Source organism: Limanda limanda, chromosome 15, assembly GCF_963576545.1.
Source record: "Limanda limanda chromosome 15, fLimLim1.1, whole genome shotgun sequence".
NCBI classification, from domain to species: Eukaryota; Metazoa; Chordata; class Actinopteri; order Pleuronectiformes; family Pleuronectidae; genus Limanda; species Limanda limanda.
The window spans coordinates 23,486,263-23,512,649 of NC_083650.1; the positions used below are offsets into that span (position 1 = coordinate 23,486,263).

The 26,387-nt window shown below is 39.5% G+C and overlaps 1 protein-coding gene across 1 annotated transcript in view; it reads left to right on the plus strand.

The window, feature by feature from the left end:
- Positions 1 to 4,842: 4,842 nt before the first annotated feature.
- Positions 4,843 to 26,387, plus strand: part of pdzd8 (PDZ domain containing 8) — a 41,911-nt gene continuing 20,366 nt past the window's right edge. Inside the window, exons 1-3 of the mRNA XM_061087135.1 lie at positions 4,843 to 5,875; positions 20,359 to 20,484; positions 24,312 to 24,414. Of these exons, the coding sequence (XP_060943118.1) occupies positions 4,965 to 5,875; positions 20,359 to 20,484; positions 24,312 to 24,414 (1,140 nt within the window). The 5' untranslated portion in view covers positions 4,843 to 4,964. The remainder of the gene's footprint in view (positions 5,876 to 20,358; positions 20,485 to 24,311; positions 24,415 to 26,387) is intronic.

Here is a 26,387-nt window from a genome sequence, read left to right on the forward strand (position 1 = left end):
TTTTTATTATATATACGGTTGCTGCCATTATTACTATATACTGCTATTATATTGGTATAATTACTATCATATATAAATATATATTATGTTATATTATATACTGTATATACTGTACTATTTTTATATACTGTCTAACAATAACATTACCATCATATCATCAGTACTATTACCATCATCTTGTCACTGCACCTTATCTACCTATTTATCTTGTGTTTCTGTTTTTATTCTTTCTACCTCAATATTTTTTATTTTATTCTATTCTATTGTATTGTATTTTATTGTATTCAAATATACCGGCTGCTATGACGACCTAATTTCCCTTCGGGGATGAATAAAGTAATCTATCTATCTATCTATCTATCTATCTTGTTATGGTTCAATAGCTTTTAAAGGAACAGGCACTCAAAACAGGTCAATCGAGGAGGGGTTTTTAAGACAGGATAAAAAAGGTGCTGTTTCAAATTATGCTTGTGGTATTTTGACCAAAATATATTACAGATATTTCGTTAAGACCCCCAAGAACCATATCAACTTGTGGTAAAATGGGCATAATATTACCCCGTTAAGATTATATTATATTAGTCCCACAACAGGGACATTTACACCAGCACAGATAATAGTAAGATTGAGAAGTTAATTTATTTAAGTAAAATTGCCTTTAATCAAGTTAAATTGAGTTGAGCTAAGTCCCACAACAGGGAAATTTACAGCAGCAGAGTATACTTAGATTAAGAAGCATCAGTAAAAATAGTAATATAATAGTAATAGTAAGTCAACATGCTACATAAACGTAAATAGAAAATACAGACGATATAAATATGACAGCAAAAATAATATTGCAATGATGAAATGAAAACAGGACATTTGCAATGTCAACAGGATTGCATATAAAAAGGTATCGAAGTTGGAAATGAGCACTAAAGGCTACTTTCTATCAGTTTATAAAGATATAATGTGACAAGTTATTTTGATTGAAAGGTGTGAGCATGTTCTGATGGATCCAAAGTGAAAGTTACCAAAATGTAAAAGGCATTACGCATAATGATGCATGTACATGTTTATATGGCATCTTACAGGCAATTATAGACAGAAAAAAAACTACAAACATGACATGTTATTACTTTTACACATAGCATGCTTTCAAATATTTGCAAAGAGCTGAGGGGTGCCACACTCTTTTGGTGATGACTTTAATACAATGGCTGAACACACTGTTCTATTTGTAGCTCAAGACAGGGAGGATAATCATCTAGATATTGTGTGCACTGGTTACTCAGCTTCCCCCTCCTCCCCCATCAAACCCAAATTTCTGATTGCAATTCTGTGTAACCAGCCACACCTGCTGTGTGGTTTCCTTTATCATCATACGTCAGAGACGGCCCAGTGGAACAAATATTTGGAACCAGCAGGTGTTTGTTCGCTGTTTTCTTTTCCTGGTAAAACTAAGTCTATCCAATTCTGTTGAAGCCATGATTGCTGAATTGACAAAATGAGAGAACAGAATAGCCTACAAACTACTGTATGTAAAACACAAAACACAAAACAAAAATGTTAGGGCAAAACCTCTGCTTTGGATAAATCTATGTCCAAAGAACTGAATCTGCCATTACTGGAATCTGTTTTAGTTTGCCTATTGCCTCACCTGATACACAGTGCATTCAGGCAAAAATATGCAAGTGGAAGAGATAAGGAGAGACAGGGAGGAAAATGATGTGATATGTAAGGGACTAGATGGTGTGTGTGGGGACACCCTGTTGAACTGAGACCAAGTCTTAACCTTCAAACACTGCTTAAAAGGTGATAGGACAAAGACAAGGATGACTGATATACAGTACATACATTAAATGGTAAGTAATGTTATCATAAAGAAAGTGAATAAAAGTTTAATTTTGTTTTAATTAGTAAAACACAACTATTTTGAAAGCTTCACCCATAATGCTATAGAAAGGCTCAGGTGCCTTCTTGAACCACCGTGCTCCGTGGCAACATCTGTCTGCCTTGTTAAACATAATGAAGCCCTGGAGCCACATCCAGGCCTTCTGCTGTACTAAGGACCTGAAAGGTGCAGCTGCTGAGACAGAACTAAAGCAGACTGATATGTTTGCACTGAGCAGGGACCTCTGGGGAAACTTGCTGAAACTTGCACACACATCAAAAAGATGTGCTCAGGCTCCAGGAAACCATCAAACGGTGAAGGACAAGGAGCAACAGTAGGAGAGGGGGAACTGAAACAAGGTATAATAGATACAAACCTGGGACCTCATTTCAGATGTCAACACATACGTGTCATAGATGGATACGTTTACCTTCAGAGGGTCAGATTCAGACCTGAATGTTTGGACTGCAAAATTACATCTTGGTATTGTCCTCTTTAAGCAGACAGATTATGACCTTCAAACATGGAGGCAACATTGTGAGTTTTTCTATTGCAGTTCTCTTAACAGGCAGGAAACAGAGCAACACGACGCTTTCACAACTTACCAGAGACAAGGGGCCTCAGCTTCAAGACGGGTAAAACAAGATTTAACTGGGGACCTCTGCTGGACTGTCAAGGAACCACAAGATCACGGAAAACGGTTGAGGCCAGAGAACAGCTGTAGCCAGGTCCCGGATGAATCGGTCATAATAACTCTGAATACTGGGACTAATTATTATCATATTTCTGCTATAATTATGATGATCAGACCATTCAGGCACCTTTGGAGCGTGAGCGCTCATCTCTCACCTCCAGTCGACCTATGTGAAATAGCTCCGTCTTTTCACATTTGCCCTTCCCTTAAAAGGTCTGTGTCTGTCACTGCTTCCAGATACAGAGTAGACAGTTATTGTATGTTAACGCTGAACTTCCTTATGCCCTGTTCTACTTGTTAATGGAAACATGCTTCCTGTATAATGCTCTTGCACAACATTTCTGCAGTAAGAGTGGTAATTATATTGTCACACTTACCTTTTGACTTTTGACGGCAGAAAACGAGGTGTCATTTTCCTGTAAGGTGACTGACATCCAGGCCTCAAGCTTCAGGCCTGCAATGGTTAGTATCTCCTGGTAAATGCTCGATCCGAGGTGTCATTTAGCACCAGACGGGGTGTGAGGTGACGTGACGTCTGCACAGGGCCCAGCATGGTGTTACCTGGCCTGTTAAATGTATTACTGCACGTCTGTGTTGTGCAGGGACACCGGAACCCACTCAAAGCAATTCACTGCAAATAGATAACCTATTAATAATATAAAACTCAGCATCACTTTGCTACATGGGATGTTTAAGATATTTTATTCAGATTTATAAAAGGAAAATTCAACGCTTAAACATCCCCTATACATGACAAGTTAGGATCAAATGTAATATCATGTAATACATGGTGCAAATAACTTTAGACTGCAAATCACATGAGACCGGTTGTAAACAGTGAATGCAGCCTCTGATTGCTGCTTTCATTTAAAGTTATATGATAACAACATAAAAACCTGAGGCAGTAAATTCAGAAAAATAAGATATAGGATCCTTCAGTTAAGTTAAGATATGAGTAATGAGATGAACATTTGTAATTTTTTGAATATATCATTATATAAGATGACAAGAAAAAACATGTGGTGACTTGAATTCTGATTTACTTGGTCATAAACAAGTGACTTAGACTGGTGTTTAACACGAATAGTAATCATATTTTGTGTCTTAACACACTTCATCACTTCAGTACTGGTGCTAAAAGACAGGGAGGCCTTGGATTTAATATAGTATATTACATATCATATCTGTACTGAAGAATAGTGTCTATCTAATTCAACAGATACTTCCTTCTCTCTCTAAGAAGCCCCCAAGGTTAGGTTATAGATGAAGGACCAACCAACAATGCATTGTAGTGTCTACGTTGAGGGACTTTCATATCTATCTCAGATGCACCAGACAGAGAGGCAACAACTTCAACTCTTACCAACTTCAACGCTTTTGCATATTTCACCAGTGGCAAGACGTAAGGACACACTGTGATGGGAGACATCTTCTGATTCCTGTTACTCGGTTAGCGTTTGTATATTGTTTCACCTTCTGGTCTCCTTGATGCATTAAGTCTACATGAAAACCTTCAGCCATAAGATGCTGCCTGAGTTCTCCTTTCACCAGATTTCAGAAAACTTCCAGAACACACACACTTGTATTGGGCCAACATCTCTTTTCATCAGTTTTTTTTATGAAGCATGTTTCACATAAGCAGATGATTCTTGTAAACGGTGAAGTCAAAGAGTTTGAGAAATTTGCATGAGTCAGAGTACTGTAGCTCTAGCACACACCGCTAATCTGCTGCCACTGACTTCTAACCCAGTCACAACTACAGTTTGAATGATGGATTCAATATAGACAACAACAACACAATGACAACACCTTTTTATATGCAACAGGATTGCATATAAAAAGGTATCGAAGTTGGAAATGAGCACTAAAGGCTACTTTCTATCAGTTTATAAAGATATAATGTGACAACAAGTTATTTTGATTGAAAGGTGTGAGCATGTTCTGATGGATCCAAACTGAAAGTTAACAGACAGTTAAGACCCCAAAGAACCATATCAACGTGTGGTAAAATGGGCATAATATTACCCCTTTAAGATTATATTATATTAGTCCCACAACAGGGACATTTACAGCAGCACAGATAATAGTAAGATTGAGAAGTTAATTTATTTTTTTAGTAATCTATCTATCTATCTATCTTTACATTGGGGCAAAGCGGTAAATCCGCCATAACTTGAACGCATCGATAGAGAAACACACTGAAGGCTGCGTCACTACGCGCAGGGACGTAAGCGGCTCGACCAATCAGGTGCGGGGAGCCAGGCTCAGGGAAGAAGCAGATGATATGGCAGCTTTGAGAGCGACCAGGTGGAACTTGCTTTGTTCATGCGTCTGAACCTCAGGACATGAACCCACCGTGACTCCGAGCCGGCGTCGGGAAGCAGCTGCTTCGAGATGATTTACCTGATCCTCATTTCCGTGTTCTCCGGGGCGGTCGCCACGTTGATAGTTCAGTTCCTGCTGATCTACCGGAGGAGCCCGGAGCCCGCAGGCAGGACGGTGCAGTACGTGAAAGTGCTGCCTGAAAACGCACTGAAGGATTACTTTAATGCCCATCATGCCGAGGCAGGACAGCAGCAGCAGCAGCAGCAGCAGGACGGCCCGGCAGCAGCTGCCACCGCCGCGGCTCACAGGCAGCAGGAGGCCGCCTCGGCGCGGCAGCAGGAAGCGGCAGGCACCGGAGGGAGCCCCAAGCAGCCGCCGGCCCGCAGCAGCGAGCCCGGTGGGGACGCCAACGCCAACAAACCCGAGACGTGCAATTTCCTCAACGCGATATTCCTGTTCCTGTTCAGGGAGCTGCGCGACACCCCGGTGATCCGACACTGGCTCACCAAGAAGATCAAGGTGGAGTTCGAGGAGCTGCTGCAGACCAAGACGGCGGGTCGCCTCCTGGAGGGGCTCAGCCTGCGAGACATCTCCCTGGGCAACTCTCTGCCCGTCTTCAAGAGCGCCACGCTGATGAAGCCGGTGCACCTGAACGAGGACGGCATGCCGGAGGAGCTCAACTTCGAGGTGGACATCGAGTACAATGGCGGCTTCCACCTCGCCATCGACGTGGAGCTGGTGTTCGGGAAGTCTGCCTACCTGTTCGTGAAGATGCGACGGGTGGTGGGCCGGCTGCGGCTGCAGTTCACCCGCATGCCCTTCTCCCACTGGTCCTTCTCCTTCCTGGAGGACCCGCTGGTGGACTTCGAGGTGAAGTCCCAGTTCGAGGGCAGACCGCTGCCCCAGCTCACCTCCATCATCGTCAACCAGCTGAAGAGGGTGATCAAGAAGAAACACACGCTGCCCAACTACAAAATCAGGTGGGTTCCCTGAGAGCAGCAGCTGAAGGAAGTCCACAACACACACACCAAGCTGCTACATGCATGTTGAGAATTATACCACACAAGAACATTGGACCACAAACAACACGTGATCTATACCAACACAATTCCATTGAATGATGGATTCAATATAGACAACAACACAATGATCTGTAGGTAATTAGTTTAACTAGATGGTATTTGTCCATTGTTGTTCCCCTCATGGATATCTTATCATATTTTAAGACAAATGTACACATAATGCAGTTAGTCTCCAAAGGGCTTCCCCGGTTTAATATGCCTCTATTTCTGTTTTCTTCATATCAACACACTTTCTCATTATCATAAGATCAATAACAATGAATGTTGAATGTGTGAAAGATCTCAAGCTTTTTTTAAATAGCTACAGAATATTATTTCATTCAAACTTTAACATTTAACTAAACTTGTTTAGGTTTCCTCCCTCACATTAGAATGGGACAACTCAAGAGTGTCAATAGTATCCAGCATATCAGTCTCTATCTACACAGACAGGTCCCTGAGAGAGAGCCACACACTGCTCGGCATGTCGAGCCTCAGAGAGCACCAGCTGAAGGAAGTCCACAACACACACCAAGCTGCTAAATGCATGTTGAGAATTATACCACACAAGAACATTGAACCACAAACAACACGTGATCTATACCAACACAATTCCACTGCTGATCGTGTGTCATACAGCAAAACTGAGCGAATTAACAGAGTACACTTCATCCGTCCATTCATGCATCTAAGATCTCCTCTGTTTCTCCTCTGAGGGCTGCCAGGGGAGCGAGAGCTAATCCCAGAGAGGCAGGGTTTACAAATAAGACATGCTCAATACCACCATCCATCCTGGCCGAACCGGGAGAATTAGACATATTTTTTTTGAAGTACTCTTCTATAAAAAAAAACATACCACTAGCTCAATCAACAACAACGTTATTATTAGGGCCCGAGCACTGACATCAAAGGTCAGGTGAGACCCTATTGAAATTGTAAGGATTATTATTATTCAGGCAAATTAATTGGCTTTTTAAGGGCTTTACCATGCTCAACTTCTTACCAAAATTTGTAGAAGGTTAGAAAGTGGTGAAGATTTACGTATTCTGAAGGAAAATCGCAAAATGGCTCAAAGGTGCCCCCCGAGACCCCTGGAACGTGTTCACATTGACCGGTCTTCACAAAAATTGATATTTATAACATGTTTCCCAATTTACAGAATGAGGGGTAAGCACTGTAAGGTCATAATTTGGAAAACATTCTTCCAAAACAAAAATCTAGAAATGTTCGTTACTACGATAGCCTATACGTGCTGTATTCTAGTGCTTTTTAAATATGATCATTCACTTTTGTCTCACTGGTAGTTCATCCAGGGAGAGAGCAGCTCAAATCATAAGACTGATGATCGCCTCAAGAATCTGAACTACTGCCAAAGTTGAATATTTAAAAAATGGCCAAGCAAGCTGTCAATAGAGATGCTGCTCTGCCTCCTAAATTATTTTCCATCCCTTCCAGGAGTTAAAGAACAGGATGTGAGGGTGGCTTCCTCGACACGTAGCTATGGAGGGAATTGTAATGATTATTGATTTGCATTTACAGTAGCCGGTAGCGTTTCATATGCGTCAAACTACTGAAACTAGCAGCCAAACATTAACAACAACAGGGAGGGAGCTGAAATTCCTATAAAGAATCAGCATTGGACGCAGAATGAGTAAACATGCTTAGGTGCAGGATGAGCAACTTTAGAGTTAAAACTGTTTTACAGGAAGAGAAAAGACAGATATTTAGAAGTTAAAATACTATGATATTGTATTTATGATTTGTATCTGGCAAGTAACATGAGTTAAATTAACAATTAACACATCATTTTAACTGGGAATTATTATTTCAGTGTTCTTTTATTGCTCCTTCATTTCCATTTGAGCTCAGTTGTAGAGTAGTTGGTTCAGGAATTTTAGTCTCAGTGACAGAACATGCAACTATTTAAATTGACTATTTATTCTTTGAAATGTTTCCTCTGCATGTCCCTCACACATTTAAATTCATAATTAGTTGATTATCAGTGGATTCACTTGAACTAGCTACTCTTCTGTAAGGATAATGACCTGAGTAATGGAATCAGTTCATGATCTAACGTGATGTTTCTTGAAAAAAACACTTTCACTATAATGCCCACTCAGTGGCTCTCTGGGAGCACAACAATCTTCCACAGCACATGAATTTTCACCGTTGTTATGGAAATTGATGTCAAATTTTCCCAGAACCTTTTAAGGATATCTTGTCTACGTTGTCTCTAAAATATATAACCGAGTGTTCATTGTTGTTCACAAGTTTGGTTCATTTATTGCCTATTTTTATTCAAATTTGTATATGACTTTCCACCACATCCCACATTCAGTCACTGGCAGATGTAGTTTTTCTCAGTTGTCATGGAGATAGTCTTTTTGCTTCGTTGTTGTCTCCATGACAACTAAGAAAACTCTTGAAGACTGTGAGATGCAGTTGAAAGCTCTGGAAAGAAGCCAGCAAAGCCCTTAAGTTAAAATCTGTTTGCCATTTAAAAGAAATACTGATTATATTTCCATTAGATGTGTCTGATGGTCATGTTACCTTTTTTCTGTAGCTTCCTTGTCTTTACAAATATGAGATACGAAAGCTTGTCTTTACACAACATGAAATCAGCCTGGTGTGTGGCTGGACTGAAACCGTAAGGCCAGCCGTTTAAATGTGAATGTCTCATACTCAGTTTTTAGAACCTAGTCACTTAAAAAAAAAATCAGTGTGTAACAAGTCCAGTGTCTTTTTGAACAAACCATAGGTAGCTTCTGGAGAAGAGTCACCACTACAGCCCTGTGAGTTTGGGCTTTTATTTGCGCAAGCACCCTGTGTGTGTCATTCAATCGGCCGCATGGCAGCTGACACAGATGTGAATGAACTTTCTCTCTGAGGAATAAATATATTGGAAATCACAGCACAGCCATTGTCTTGAACTCAGGCACGTGGAGTTTTTGTCAGATGATGTTGTGGTTTTAGCAGGTCAGCAGTTTGGAAATGACTTGTGAGTGATTCCTGTGTAACATGTTTCTGTCACAGTTTCATACTTGTTCCATTGTTTGACAACAGAGAGAGAAAAATGTGAATGAGAGCCACTTTATCGTGGATACATCTGTATTAAAATATATGAGCAGGAGAGAATCAGATGAAGGGCTGAAACCAACTGGTGGAATGTAAATGTGATGAAACAATGTCATGAATATGATCATTAGTGTATTTTATGACTTTTTAAAAACTGATACTACTTGTCATTGAAAGTAGTTCAAGCGATGCGACAACATGAATAACAACTATTACCGCAGATTGACTGCACACAGTAGTAACCTTGTAACCAGCTGTTTGGGAAAATAAATTCCTCACAACTCATCTAATGTAAATCTACTTCATCATGAGTCAGACGACTTCAGATTCTAGCTCCGTTTTTAATTTGTCCCAGCACAGTTTCATAATGAACCCAAATATTTTTCACACTTCTCTTAATAAAATAGATTGCTTCATTGTGGATCTATTTGCAGCACATGGATTCAGTATGACCTTCCGATCCCCGCTCTAGCTCACTTTCACTCTGTCTCTCTCTCCTCTCTCACAAACATATTTTCAATGGACCCATCAGTGATAGTCCAGACTGCCCATCTGGACTTTCACTGAAACTGTGAACTCATAAACTGTCAGAAATTCCCCAAAGGTTTACCGTCCTCCGCTGGCGGGGTGACCTGGACAAATCCCCGGCCCCCTCTGTGTACCTGTCTTTCAGTGTGTGGACGTGAGTGTGTGTGTGTGTGTGTGTGATCATGTGATCCTAAAAACAAGCTCCTACAGTTGCTGCATTTCACTTAAGTAGCTGAGTAACCTTCCAGCCCTCCATCCATTCACAGAGAGTGCTTTCACAGTTGCCTATTGAACTTCCAAACCAGTGTGTATGGTTCAAAAGGGGCTTCTACGTGCGAGTAGCATTCAGCTCACTGTGTATCTAAAAAGGAACAGCATAACTCTGAGATCTCACTTCACCATCCACATATACTTCTCTGTTGTAGATTCTGTTCACTGTTCAGTCCCCCTTTACTGGGGTGAATGAATTGTTTCAGCTCTATAATAGTGTATTTTGTGCTGGTGCATGCTGGTCGACTTCTGCCAAGCAGCATTGAGTGCAAGGACTTAAAAGCTCTCAGCAGAGCCTCCTTCCACTTTAATTCAGAGTTTCCCATATGCCTTCCAGCCATAGTCCAAATGTCATGCTAGAGTTTTTTTCAACAGTGGTTTCTGCCATAAAGCTTTGACTGGTGATGCACCCAGGCAACAGTTGCTCACACTTAACACTTTAGACACACACTACTCCATTTGTTGCCTGAATACTGTGGAGGATTTGCAGAAAACCTCATGTTGCATTGTGCGTGTGTAAAAGGGAAACTCCGGCGAAACTCCGTAACCAATTCTCCGGATTTTACCTGGAGGTCATGTCTGAAAATGGCTTAACACACAACCTGGTTTTGCCAGGAAGGCAGGCTGTTGCAGTTTTACAGCTGTACTGTATTATTTCTATATTTTAGATTAGCCATACTGTACTATAATTCAGTACCTTGGAAATGTTATCTTTGCTTTGATAACTACTGTGTCACTGTACCCTCCTCATTCAGGCATGGCTACGTTTTATTTTTATAATGCCAAATCACAACATGCATTATCTCAAGGCACTTTACATAGCAAGGGCAGGACCTAAAAAAACTTTGCCTGTTTACCTCCTGTAATTGTCTTTATAGACATCTGTATCTTTTTTTACTTAATGTTTTGGTAAGAGAATAAAATGCATTCGCTATGATTCAGAGTTACAGCACAAAAAAATATGTATATGTCCAAACGGGACAAATCAGCTCTGTTCCAAGCTGAGTGTGGGAAAGGGAATTTAGTTTGAAGAAGTGCGAGAAAGAGAAAGAGGGAAAAAAAGGAAGTAGAAAGTGAGCATGAGAGAGGGCAAATAAAAAAATAAAAAAGAGAGAAACTTGTATTATTAGGTTTTTATTTCACTATGTCTTACTTAAATAAAAGAAGGTACAGGTGGAACTAAGTAGCAATCGCGTAGTAGAAATATAGTGGTGACAGACACAGCTGAAATTCCATTGGCGAGAGTAACAGCAACGTGAGGCATCTTCCATAAGAGCATTTATTTTAAAGGCAGTCCTCACTAATGTCTCAGCAGTCCTCTTGGAAACAGAAGTGGTTTTCTCACAGCAGTATGCAAACAAGACCCACGTGCTATCCCGACTTGAGTCAACTTGAACCGGACTTGAGCCAGTTGAGTTAGTTTTCAGGGGGAACAATGGCTGATTATGTCATTTCCTGTCAGTTATCACAGCTCAGTATGTTCTGCCTGCTCTCATGCACAGTGTTTCACCCCTGTCTTTGTCCAAGACCTCAACACTTGTCGGTCCTGTCCAGACCTGGTTCAGACATGCAACTTGGGTGATCTGATCACCACGTGGTCAGGAGTGAGAGTCAGCTCACACATGGCATTAGTGTGTCCTGAATGTGTCTCCAGTGACCACTGGGATCGGATCTAACATCCCTGCCCTTAATGCAAATTCACATGTAAATCATTTCTGTTCACAAAGACCAAGTTATGTTGTTTGTGCTCAGTCTCACTATATGACAGAGGAGTCCATTGTCAGTGTGTGTGTTTCAGAGAGCGAGAGACAGAGCTGTGCAAGATGCTGAGTGTCAATGCACTAGTATTGTGGTGGTGGTGGCCATACATTCAATGGTTTTTGGGTTCAAAAACACATTGTTGCAGGTCAGAGGAAGTCAGCTGAGTAGGTGGTCCGTCCTGCAAATATTTGTGTCCTCACAGGCAAAAGAAGGTGGCCTCATCCGTCACAGACCACCACTAATTGTGATCTGAGTGATGGGATCGCAATGCATTTTGGGTTGGTACACACTGAGCAGTCCCCTTGTGATCGTCTCACTCACTCAGGATGTTAATACCAGGTCTGAACAGAGCCTTGGCTACAATCACAGGGTGGTGATTATATCATGGCATGTAGGAGTCAAATATGACTGTGATATGAATGGCAAACTCTACAGTATTTATTATATTTATTTTGTATTATTTATATACTGGGATCTGCCAAATTTTCGTAAATCTCAGATTCATATTGATAGTACATAATTGTGTTGTTATTGATTACAAAATAGAGAAAACTACTATATACTTTGCAGTGTTTTAGCATTTTTAGCTAAGAGGTTTGACTTTGAATGTTAAGCTGATTTTAGCTTCTTAATTGTGAGGATTTAATTCTATATTTTCTCGATACGATTGGAAATCAAACTGGGCCTCCGACTAGTGATCATTTTTATTATTGATTAATCTGCACCATTTTGTCTGTTTATCACCAAGTTACTTATAAATATCCAGTTGAAACTGATTTAAATGAAAAATACATATTGTCACAATTGAGAAACTGTAATGTCTCAATTTATAGTAATTCTATCTAAAAAACGAACTCCACTAATGAATGGCTTTGGGTGTTGAGCTGCTGGTCAGACAATTTAAGAGGACAGTACTGCCACAGTCTCGGTGCATAGAGTGGTGTGGGGGAGCACTGCAGCAAACAGTAGAACTCTGAACATGCGTGTGAATGTGTATCACCCACGATCATGCAGAGCGAGTGAATGTGATGGGATGATGTAATGAAGAGCAGCCTGAGAGAATAAAAGCTGGACTGGGATTTGGCACAGATGGTAGTTCTGTGAAAGGGGAGGGGCTGGGCCCACAGCCCACTGGAGGTAATCCAGGCATTACAGCACACATGTAGACTCAACTCCAGCTATGGGGGAATACTGTGTTCAAAGCCAAATCTAAAATAAAGGTCCCTGTTTTTGTTTTGTGGACATCCTGAAGTTGCAATCGCGGAAGCTTAAAGGAGAGGAAGACACAGCCAGGTTATTTGATCGAGTACGGATGGTCGAAGCTCTTTTGGGGTTATATGCATAATTCGACGGTATGATTAAAAACTACACCTGGTCAATGTACTGACCGTTTCTAGAGATTTGCATCATATCACATCATCTTCAGAGGATGGAGCAGCCACGGAGATGGATCAGTTAATGTTTAGGTTTAATAGCTGATGTTATGTTGGAATGAGTTGGCTGTCGTACTTTGAAAGACATCAATTCAGATCAACCCTCACGTGTAAGTAGCTTATGGAATTTATGAGGTCAACATTCTTCATCATAATCCGATCTTTTTCTGCTTCTGACAAGTTTTGAAGGTCCTTCAGTACTTTGTGCAAGCCCGTATTCAGATCACAGAAACCCTTAATGACTGAGTGAAAGTGAGACAAGACGTCGTTCAAATTAGAACCCAAGTCTAAAGATTAGAGAAGTGATTGATAATATTTTGTTAGATTTGCCTCCAGGTATTAAATTAAAGTTTTGTTTCACTACCCTCCGCAAATACGTCATTGTTACCTCACATTTTATCCATCTTAATATCAGGAATGTGTATCTAATACAGTCACTGGGCCTCTGGATGCTAAAAGAAAAGATTCTCATTCACAGAAGAATATAATAACAGCAGTAGCTTTGTTAACTTAGTTCTGATTTAAACTAGTAAAGCATTTTCATATTTAACTTGTCATGTATTGAGAGTGTTGATTATGGCCAGGTTACCCTAATGTATATAGGATATGCATACAGTAACTGTTGACACCCTCACTGCCTCATTGTCTTCTTTTTGAGGGGAATTATTTATTATGTCTTGATACATATATTTCAATCAAACACATTTTATTCGTATAGCCCATATTCAAAAATCACAATTTGTCGCATAGGGCTTTAACAAGGGGTGACATCCTCTGTTCTTAACCCTCAACAAGAGTTAGGAAAAATACAAAAAAAACTTTTAACAGGGAAAAAAAGTAGAAACCTCAAAGAGAGCCAAATTGTAATTGAGAACATCAGTAAAATGAGAGTATTTACAACATTAAACAGAAGAAACATTTGTAACATAAAGGAATGTAAATGAATTGATGAGATATTGTCAGTAATGGTGAGTATAGCATATTGTTTATCAAGCAGACTTGTTGAAAATAATAGTCCACGATCAGCTGCTACCACAATCTGATGCCACCATAATCCACAATCCATCACCACGATCCATCAGGATATTTGAAAAAGAGTTGATGAGCGTGTGTGTATATATGTTAAGCTCCTCTTCAGGCCAACTGTCAACATGTAGCTCAAGTCAATGTCTGCATGCCTATTTAAATAGAGAGACTGTAGAGTGGAGGGATAATTTGGCCCTGAGCTGCTGATCACTCATCTTTTTAATGTACAGTGGTCAGTCAAAGCATTGGCATCTAAAAGACTATTGAAAGTCAAGTACTTAAATGTTCTTTTCATTTGTTTCTTTGTACGCCACATGCCAACTATAGAACATTGAATACTGAAATGTGTAATAGTTAATAATTATAATAATACATTTATTTATAGGCGCCTTTCACAGCACTCAAGGTCTCACCCTACATGGAGGAGATCAAAACAGAACAAAAAACAATGCAACCACAGGTCAATAAAATGAACAGTGACAGTTGGGGTTAGGGCAAATGGAAACAGTCTACCAGATTATGCCAGTTTAAAAAGATGGGTTTTGAGACAGATTTGTAAATGGAGAGAGGGTCAATGTTACAGATGTTCTGGAAAGGATGTGAGCAGCACACTTGAAAATTTACATACACACACAAGCACACACACACACACACACAAATAGTTGGCACGGCAAAAAACATGTGTTTTAAATTGTTGTGTGACAAGAGGAGATGAGAGCAGGTGTACAATTACAACTGGGCTTGACAGGAACAATCACACATACATCATTGGTGTCAAGCTTCCGTAGTTGTTTGTTGTGTTGTTGTGCTGTAGATTTCTGTTGTTCCTCTTTAACCTCTTTCCTCCTGTCATTTCCGGTCCGATGGGAAAGATGATAGCACTGATGCAAAGAGTTGGCCATTTTAAGAGAGGGAGCCCAGTTCCCTTTTAGCTCAGCCTCCTCTCAGTTTGTACCACAGACAGGAGGAGACATAAGCATTGATTGCACCATCTCTGCAGTTCAGCTGTTGTCTTGTTGGCTAAGGTTCTGTAAAGCAAAACAACTGCGCATGCCTACAGAGGAAGTGTCACTGTAATAGTCATGTTGCAATTGTCCAAAAGAAATGGGCATTAGTAAAGTTGTTTGCAAATTAATTAATAATTTATAAATAAATGGACCACATTTCAAAGTAAGGGATTGTTATGATAATGGACTATAAAAGGAAGAATTCTAAAAATAATTTTAAATACAATTTTTATCATTTACAAAAAGCTACATACAACTATGAAAAAGTACTTTAAGTAGTTGTTCAATAATTAAGTAAATAAAATAAATACAAAATCTTTAGGAAATGCAGTTTTGCAAGAGGAATAAATCACTATTTTCACAATGTCACAGCAAATAAATGGTGCAGCAGTGTCTGTCTTTTTTAGAAAAAATATCCCCCAGTAATATTGATTACTGATTATTGGTTTGGGGCTGATGGTAAAAGATTAACATATAATGTGTAAGATGCATGTTGATGTGTAAAGTCTAATGTGATTGGAATATTGAGCCAATGAATAAAAGGTTACATTATGTGAATTTTGAAAATGTATAGATCAGGACAAAATGATAGAAGGTTACTTTTGGACCAACAGAGGACACATTGTCCCTCATGACATATCACACCCCAATGCATTTAAACAAGACGATACACCAGTGGTGCTCTTAATATGCTTCACTGTCTCAAAAAGAATACAAGACATCCCTCTGTTGGTAAGATGAACTACCTAATTCACATGTGGTATATTGTATGCTATCTCACAAACTCTGATTTATTATGGGATGATGATTATTGATGCTACTTTAGCTGCTGAGCCAATCATATAGTTTTAGAGACTGATAGACATTAAAGTGATTAGTTTGAAATATTGATGTGATGTGCATAGCTGAACGTTCCAGTGGGAGATGCTGACTGCTGTTAGCCAGCTAATAACCCTTCTTTGGATCCATGCTTAGTTGTGAACTGGGCTACCTAGCAAGCTGCTAACAATTCTGGTCAATATTGGTGTCTTATAATGAGTGCACGTAACTGACACCATGCTAGCTGAGAGAGTTTAAGGTTACCAAGATCCATTTTGTAGTTTGGATAGTTTACCACATGAATTTATTAGCTACAGCTCATAAAGTGAGACATCAGTCATGTCAGGTTTAAAGGCTTAAACTGAAGAGGCCGATGATGTGACGCTTCTTATGGTAAACTGCTCTTAGGAACATAACACCACAGGTAGATTCAGGATAAAGCTGATGATTATTTGTAGATAAACAGTGGATGGATTAACAATGTGTAGTTTAAAATTAATTGCTTGGCATGGTGAACCCACAGAGAAGTATCACCCTTAGCTCTGCAGGGTTTTCTTAGTTTGCAGATATTTAGAGACCACCTCCAATGAAAATCAATGTTCAACCTTTTTAACATGCCTGTGTGGTTATTACATGATACATGACATATCATGAGTGAAATAATCATTCAACTTCATCACTGAGTGTTTTCACCTGGGAACTGCAGGACCTGTTAACAGATTCAGACATTAGGATTATCATAGCCGTTTCCCGACATGACCTCTGGGTAAAATCCGGAGAACTGGGTCCGGAGTTTACCCAGAGCCTGTCTTTCACACATGCACAGCTCAGTGGAGGTTCTCTGCCCAGAAGCGTTCACACAGCAACAAATCCCTCCACATTATTAAGTCGAGACGTGGAACAGCCGGGTGCAGCAGACAGAGACAGGAAGTGACGTATTAACTCCGCTGCATTGATCACATGATTTCACTGAACCTTTTAAAAATTCTTCTTCAGTAAATCATGTTCAGAAAGCAACAACATACTTGGTGTTATTGATTGAAATACAAGAAATAGGAGACATTGTCAAAGTTCTCTGCATGATCCACAGTCGGGCTCAGACCAATTAGCTATCATCTGATGACGAATTAGTGTCTGGGGGCAACTGCCAATATTTTTTGGCTTCTATGTTGCCAAAGCCCTGCTGAAAACTTTCTCTCATTAAATGAGTTGAACATTTCTCCAGACAAAACACAAACAGTTATACCTTTGTTGGTATTTTAGGTCCAGGCGGCATTTTGGTAAATCTTTACTAACAGCTATCTGCGTATGAATAGGTATAAATTACTAAGCCGACAGCCAATAAGCTTCTGTCGATGTGTTTCACGTCGCTTGCTCTTTACGAGGACTGCGGGCAACCCAGTCCTGCTCAAAATGTGATCCATACACGAGTGTCAAATTACTTTTGGTACAATACACAGACTGTATAAAGATGGATGATATGACCGCTCTCCAAAAGTGAACCCAATGTGTCTTGATGTCCCCTGGAGGATGGTTAGAATGAGGCATAAGCAAGGTTTCATCCATCTTTATTTACAGTCTATGGTTCATTATGAAACTGAAGCATGTAAGAGGTCGACAGCTGAGCACAGGTGGTTCTTCGAGGTTAACCGGGAGACATTTGTTTTCATACAGCTAAGAGAATGTGACCCCATGACTCAGACCACCTCAGATGTGATCTCAGTGACCGGACAGTACTAAGAGCGGTCCAAGGGTTCACTATGGACGTAAATATCAGGTTTGAACAGTGACTCTGAATCACAGCTAACAGCTGTTTACTAGCTGTTGTTGTCAGGGGCCAAAGGCACTGTGATCTGACTGGAGGCCTGCCCACTCTGCTGCAGCCAAATGTTGTTTTATTATAGGAGTTTCAGTTTCAATTTAAATTGTAGTATCCTGGCAGCTTCACTAATGAATTGGGAAAAGGGGCCAACAGACTCGACTTGAAAGTTCTCTGACTTGTTATGTGTCTTCACTCGAGCACCCAAAAGGGAATTTACCTCCTTTCCAGTGCACTCGATCAGTGCCAGTTCAACACATGCTTGTTACTTCATTAATAGTGCAGTATTGTATTCAATCAGCCAATCATCATTATCTAATTTCCATTAATATCATGGCTGTGCTATGATATTAATAATAACTATAGACCCTCTTTATCAGATCAGAAGATGCAAATTCAAAAGGACTGCCGTGACACATACGCTCCCCTGCCACAGATGAAACTGATGAAGTTCAACACAACTGTAAGGCCTGTAATGCCTTTGCTTCAAGTGACCTTGCATAGTTATCGTACTGCTGGGATAAGCCATTTCCAATTTGCAGAGCTTAGGCCTAAAATACACACACACTCCAGAGGTTTTGAAGCTGCAGCTTGCTTTGAGCAGTCACAGCCATCTTTGCGACGTGCAGCTGTAATCGATGATGTCATTTAGGTGGATGTGTCGTCCCAAGCCTAACCGCATATCATTTAATGTTTCTTTTTTTAATAATTTGAGACAACCGCTCATCCAAAGAACTTCAACATCCACACTGGTCTTCTTTATTTCGGATTCCTCGTGTGGATCATGTGAGCGGCTGTCAAGAAGATCGGAGGACAGAATGAAAGAAGGAGACCGATTTCAGTAGGACGAAGGCATGAATCACATCAGCAGTCTGTGCTCCTAAAGCTCACACACATGCCTAATATCCAGTCCACTTCCTATAAGGGACTAACTGTTATTGTGTACTTGTACCTGACTGTCATGGTCAATTTACAGCTCTTTTGTAATGTGTGAATGTCTTTTACATCCTTTACTTCCAGTGAAAAGATAATCACAAAGAATCTATTTTCAATGAGCCCAAAACCACCACCAAGCTAAGAAGTCACTTTTTAATGGCCCTCATTTAAATAATTTTTAATCATTTTGTTTTATCCCTTAGGGTCTATTCTGTTTAGCTTTTTTCCGGTTCACTGGGATTTTATTAAGACTGTGTGACCATTTAGCAGCTCCTTCTTCTAAGGAGTAAAATCAATTAATCAATCAAATTAGTTTGTATAGCCCACATTCACAAATCACAGTTTGTCTCATAGGGCTTGAACACAGTGTGACATCATCTGTCCTTAACTCAACAAGAATAAAGAAAAACTACAAAAAAAACTTTGAACAGGGTAAAGAGAACTTAGAAACCTCAGAGACACACATGTGAGGGATCCTTCTCACAGGACGGATAGAATTGCTATAGATGCCAAGTGTAATGGAGAACATCAGAAAAATAAGTAGTAATAAATGCATATTGTAATAGTAAATAGTAAATTAATTGATGGATTATTTTCAGAAAGGCAAAGTCCAGTGCTAACAAACCACAATTCTGGCTTTTTATTAGTGAACTCATTGACATTGTCTTATTAATTCTTCACGTTTTGTTCCTGGTGGGATATTGATAATATACAATTAGTTGGTATCATTATCTTTCTGAGCTTGATTATCATAGTCATTATTATTGGAATAAGTATTGTTTGTCAGGTTATGGACATGAAGGCTACTCCCTAAACAAAACTTCAACACTGTTCAAGCTACAGTTTTCCTGAACCTCATTGTGTAAATTGTCCGTTCACCAAATCCTGACTGTCACTTGGAACTGTACGCAAGTGACTGTTTCATCAGTAAAGTGTGAGACTTGTCTGAACATACTCCACTATTTAGAGCAGCTGGAGCCTCAGGCTAATAACACCAGGAGCCCAAAATAGAAAAGGACGGGTGTGTGCTCTCGTGCTTTAACATTACAATGATTGTTTTTATGAAGACTCCTTGCTGCAGTTCTCAAGGAGTCACTTCTCCGAGCACCACACCCAAGAGAAGTCATGGCACTGACCGCGGCTCTGACTACTTCTGGTTACGTTCTTCACACCATGCGTCAGTTCATTCCTGTTAAAGCTGGAGGACAGGTTCTGATCTGACTATCTCTTGTTTTGTCAACAGTATTCTTTAAAGGTACACTGGAAGATTTGGGTAAAAGGGATCCACTGGCAGATATAAAATATTAAATAATCCTAGTGATGTTTTCACTAGTGTTTCATCTAAATTGTACTTATAGTTGTTTTCTTTACCCTAAAATGAATCCTTTATATTTAGATACTTTACATTAACATCAGGAGTGGCTCCTCTCTACGGAGGCCTCCATGTTTTAGTCGTCCAAACCAGACAAACTAGACACCTTCTGATTTGTTATAACAACTGCCGCAGGTGCTCTTTCGTGTTGGAAGGTGAGAGGGTATTCAGCTGCAACTTGACACATCACCACTAGATGTCTAAATTCTACACACTGAACCTATGTGTATTTCTGTCATGTAATAGTCTGTTTGTTTAGGTTTGGCTGCATAACTTTGGCACTGTCAGAAGATTAGCATCAGCAAAGGTCCTCAATTAAAACTGAGTTTGGATGTTTCCTGTTTTCCTTTCTCCAGATACAAGCCCTTCTTCCCGTTCCAAGTGCAGCCTTCGCTGGGTTCAGCCTGTGATTTGGACCTGTTGGTGCAGGAGAGCAAGCTGGGGGAAGGCAGACTCAAAGTCACCCTCATTGAATGTAGCAGGTGAAACACTTTAAATCCTGAATTCAAAGTTTTGTGATTGATTTTTTATCAAGCAAGGTATTTGTGTGACTATGACATCAGATTGTATCTTCAGATTATTTACTTTTGGAGCTGATCAGACTTAAGATCAAGTCCCAAAACATTCCGTCCACGTGTCCAAGACTTCACTGCAAATAACAGAGATAATCTTAAGTTTTCACTGATCAGAAAATTATTCCCTATTAAATGATGCCAGCCTCTCACCCAGCTGATCGTCTCAAGCCCCTTCAAACAATATGCAACCTTCAAACAATATACAATATAGATAAGCGATTGAATATGATCCCATATGATAAGTGAAGTGATGATCTACAGTTTATATAGATTAACTCAAACTCATTTGTCATCATTTGCTATAAATTATGTATTTTTAGCTTCACTATGCATGCAACAGCTGCCTCTAGGAACTTATCAAGTTTATATGTCATGAATGACTCGTAACCTTCTAAACCTAATGACATTAAATTGTGTCCTAGTCAACAGGTACAGTTTTTGCTTATTTTGTGATCCAGATTATCAGAAGTATGGAACACAATTGAAAACCTCATCACATTTTGTAAGGACTCACCAGCAAGTCACTGAGAATTCCTTATTTTTGCAACTCATTTTGCAGTAGGTGATGAACCTTGGCTTCATTGCAGTGTGGTAAATTATGAATGCCACAATTTGCAAGATCAAGTAGTTCTCACAAATGGATTCACAAATTGTTTCAACTCCAAATGAAGTCCAAATGTTCTAAAAAGTCTTTACATTTGTTCAAATAAATGAAAACTTCGTGAGAATAAATGTTTTAATGTAATATGTGCTGCGCAAACTACATTTACCAAATATTTGATTGACTTCATGAAAGTCTGAATTTGTTTTCTCTCGTTTGGTGAATATTAGAACTTAATTGCTCCTCTGTGGCACAAGCCCCAGTGACTTGTTGGGTGTGTGTTTAAGGCATAAGAGGCTGATAATTAATTCACATTTTTCCTAACTCACTATGGCTAATGTCAGTTATGCAGGTCATTAGGTTATTCAATCTTACTGACTTCAGTGCTGTATTTTATTGATGTAAATGTTAAGTGTCCTTTCCTGTCAGCTTAAAGCTATCTTATCTTGTCCACTGCTGTGGCCACAGGCCCTGTGACTGCAAGCTCTCTGGTTTGACCCAGCTCGGCCATTTAACGTCCTCCATTTTTGAGACACACTAGTTGACTTTTATAGTGTGTATGTCAAAGAATGTGTTGGATAAAACATCCAACACATTGTGGATCTCTTGTGTATCTTTGTTGTGGGGTTTGGGGGGCTGGTTTTCTTTGTTCCTTTTGGAGGCTTAGTTAAACTTTCCTTCCAGTGCCACTGTAGGACTTCCTTAAAATGGCCCTTTGTACATATTTTTCATCTGTTCATTGTGATCAGCTTCGCCACTTAGACCTTTCACTTCCATCTATACAAACTGACTATTTAACTTTTGCTTATATAGTTGTTCTTTGCAAAGTAGCTTATATTTGATTTTACTGCTCAAACAAAGAACATAGTTTTTGTTCAGCTGTTGCAACCTTGTGCCTCACAAACCGTTCATCTAAACAGCTTCACACTTGACACATTTTCCAAATGCCCCAGGGAAGTGCAGTGTCAAATGCGGTGGGATTTGGACCCACGATACATTTAATATTAATACAAATTGAATAAAGAGACAAACAGTACTCTGGACTTTACATTAGTGAGATGTCACAATGCTTTATATGAACATTGTGGGGATTGCTGTTATGAAGTAAATTCAGTTTTATTTTATGAAAAGCATTGACTATTAGGATTAAATCGGATAAACCAGGTAGGATGAACAAATTGTTTTCTAACTTCACTCTGCAACATAAACTTCCAGCATACAAAAAAAAAAAGTGACAGCATATTGTAGAACTGTTTGAGGAGTAATAATGACAAGGAATAATTCAGAAGCAGCTCCAGAGCATTAACACAATCCTTTTCAAACTTCCATTTTGCAACAGGCACTGCATTAGTATTTTACTAAGATAAAACTAGTGCTTATAAATAAGCAGTATCTAATAGAACTGGCCACGAATATGCAAATTGAATCTGAAGGAAACACTGATCGTGTTGGAAATATTAACCTTAACTTGAACTGTTTCTCATCTCCTCTGTGACTCTGGCAGCTGCTATTACATAACATCTTCAACCCCTTTAGCATCTACAGTATAAAGCTCCTTCACAATGGAAGGTGCACTCTCCTTCTCTGCAGTCTCCTCTTTCTGAGACAAATATCCTCCCTCTTTGTCCAAAGCTGGCTATGTTTAAATTTTAATTGGCCAATGAGTCGAATCAATTAGCACAGGGTCGTCCCGGTAGAGAGGTCTATCCTTTGTTGCCTTAGAGACCGGTTGTGTGTGTTTTGAACCATGCTTTGATGTGGGTAGACCACAAGATGATCAGATCAGGCTCATCGATGAATAATTCATGTCCTGCCCATTATAATCATAGTCTCTCCTCTTCCCTCTTTCATCACCTTGTTCTATACAGGCAGGTTTGGAGGCTGCTCTCCCAGTCCTACTAATTTAAATATTAAACTAGATCGTTTCACAGGATCACTTCTTTAAAACTGCTAGTTAGACGTTTGCTGTGTTACAGATAGCAGGTGTTCTGTGCTGAAAGTGTCCAGCAGAGGGATCTGTCCACCCATTTAACATTTTCTGTGGAATCTGAGAGGAAAGCAGTTAAAACTTATTCTTTGACAACATGCATCTCAACATGGCCATGCTGGTCATGTTATTCCTGAAATGTTTAGTTACGCATAGTTTCAGTGAGTATAAGATAACTATATCTGCTCGTCAGTGTTACGGTAGGAAAGTAGCCTCATGCATTTATCTCCTCAGCACAGTAGGGGGCAGCATTCACCCCCCAAAAAAGTACACAACCATTTTCAGTGGTGGAAAATGGAAGAGAGTGATACATTATATAGAATTGGATATGTCTGAGTTTTGAATAGTTTAAATTTTTCATGTGGGAACTCATGAGTTAAACGTTCACGATTTTCTGAAAGTATCTATAGTAAAAATGACCCAAAACAAAGTAATTTCTGAAATGACGACTTACTCCGAAAGGTTGTTCTTTGTTCTCTGACATGGTGAGAAGAAATCCATCTCCACTGTAAGAGGAACTACTGCATCTCTTTGTGTTCAGAGAAAACCAGGCATTATCACAGCAGTGTTCACAGTATACTTGGAAGATCATTAAATGAATGAACAAACAATTTAAAAGGGCACGTGTGGTTGTGATTCGGTCAGATTGGACAACCTAAGAAGTTGATCCTAATGTTTATGAATTGTGATTGCTCCACAGCAATGACAGTTTTATAAGAACCCCTTTAAATTCAATGACGGTCACAGTGATCAGAAATCACCTAACATGGACACATGCCACTAGCTTTCTGCCAAAGCTTAAATGTGTGTGTTTACTGTATTATCTTTGTGTGTACACATCATTTTGATCATAGAGGATCTTTTGAACCATTCAGTTCAATATAAGGCCCCCTAGCAAGTCCATTTTGCCAGGGCCCCCTCAAAGTCCCTTGAAATGCTCTTATGTGCCATATGATGCTTTTTAAAATTTTTATATCAAAAGTGTCCCCGCTTTGAGAGAACTTTTTATTGGTCAATTGGGATGTTATAACTGGGCATGTGCCTGATTGAGAGACATTTTTTCAGGCTTACAAGATTTTGTTACATTGTGAATCTCACACCTCTAGTTCATGTAGTTCTAATGTGTCTTTCGTCATGACCCTGCAGACTGTTCATCTTGGGCTCCTATGATAGAGAAACCTATGTCCACTGTACTCTGGAGCTGAGCAGCCACCAGTGGAAGGAGAAGACTCGCAGCTCCATCAAACAGGTGGGTTTCCCTCTTTTTTAACTTCTAAACTAAATCCTCCCTCCTCTGGTTTACTAAGGCAATGCATCATGCCTTAAGAGGGAGAAAACTAAAAGGTATCTTGTCATATTTTATTTACTATGTAAAGCATGTACAATTACAAAGAAATTCAGTTAAATTAGGTTGTTACAAATCACTGGTATCTACTTTCTGGTAAGGTGTGTTGATTAAAATGAAGACAGCACAAATGCAGGTGGCTTGAGGCAACATTTTGGTTGTTGCATCCCATTGTATTGTAAAACACAATAGAAATCCCAATCTCGAACCTAGAAAACACGTCAAAATGTGTCCTGTCCTCCTGCAAATCTGTGTGATAACATTTTCCCCAGCCCGCATTTCTTATAATTATGGAAGTCAATGAAAGGTTATGAGTGTTTGCTCACATCAATACGTGTTGAAGTGTGTTAATGAGTTACTGGTTTCCATGGTAACCAGCATTGCAGTCTTTTCTATGGAGTTTTAGAACTGTTAAAACAGAGAAAGCTGGAAACCCTGCTGGTAATGTTTTAGTTTGAAATCTTTAAAACTGCATTTTAGTATAGATGGGCAGAAACTGAGATGTCTGCCCACGTAGACGCACGCATCAGGAAGATACACACAACTGCTCACAACTTTCTGATTCGTCAGGCTCCTATCTTTTCATAAATTGCTGATGGGTCTGACCCTGTTGCCTCTTCTTACAGTTGTTGAGCAGTTGTATTCTGCATTTTACAGTGATTCAACTGTTTCCGTGCATAGGAGACAAACTATTATTCAAGCAATCTTGAACAACAGTCAAGTGATATGAATTTTGTGGCGTTTAAGTGAGGACTGATATAAAACTGATATTGAGCCAAAATGTGCAGACAGACTAACTAGTGATATTGTTTTATAATAGGTAACAAGTCTGACCCCAAACTCTATTTCTTATTAATATAACTTCTAACTGCATGATCACACACAATACAATTAAATTTTCAAACACAAAAACAGAATTACTGTCACATCCCATATTAAATTATTTAATATACCTGTAACCCATTATATTGTTACTAGGCTGAAATTATTGTTGCAATTGGCAAAATATTGAATCTGCTTTCATATTTATCGAGGATAACCTTTATTGTAGTTACAATATACAGAGTATTGTTTGGTTTGGGAGTATCTTAGAGAGTTAGAGTGATCTGTGAGACACAGCGGAAGATAAAACAAATAGAGGATGATGACAGAGAATTAGATTAAATATGTTTAACAGTAGATGGAATTTATTAATGAAAAAATTAAGATATCCCTAAACCCAAAATTTTCAATGAAAGGAAAACATTAAACCGTGGCCCTGCTGAAAAAGGCCCGTCCTCTAGTGAAGCTACCTCCTGGGTCTTATTGACACATTAATGAAAGCTTATTTTCATCTTCCTAGCACTGATGAGATTTCCTATCGCTGACATTTTGAGAGGCTAGAAAATGTTCAGGACCCTTCGGCAAACCTTTTTTAATTGCCGCAATTTCGAGATATTACTGTTATCACATCAGGCTTGTTTGGATGTGAATAATGACCGTTTTAGAGTGAAATGTCATGCCTAATGACTGGCTCTGCTGCGGCTGTTCCTGCCACACACTTCTAAATGACATTTACAGTGGCTCAGATTCTGTTGAGCAGTAATTGCCCTGTACTGTTTCCTGATGTTGTGTTTAATGTCTTTGGACGATTTGAGTCCTCCACCAGCAGGTGGCAGTGAAACATCAAGTCTTTAGTTTAGCTCTAAGCACATTATCTTCATGTTATTTCTCTCCTTCAGAAGCAGCAGGTTATTGTACTGTAATAAAAAAGATCATTCAATGATTCAGTTTTATTCGCAGACTCAAGAAAATTTAGTGTGTGAATTGAAGTTGTTGGAAATCAACTGAGACTTTACAATGTACGATGGTGCGTTTCTTCCTTTCCGAACATCACT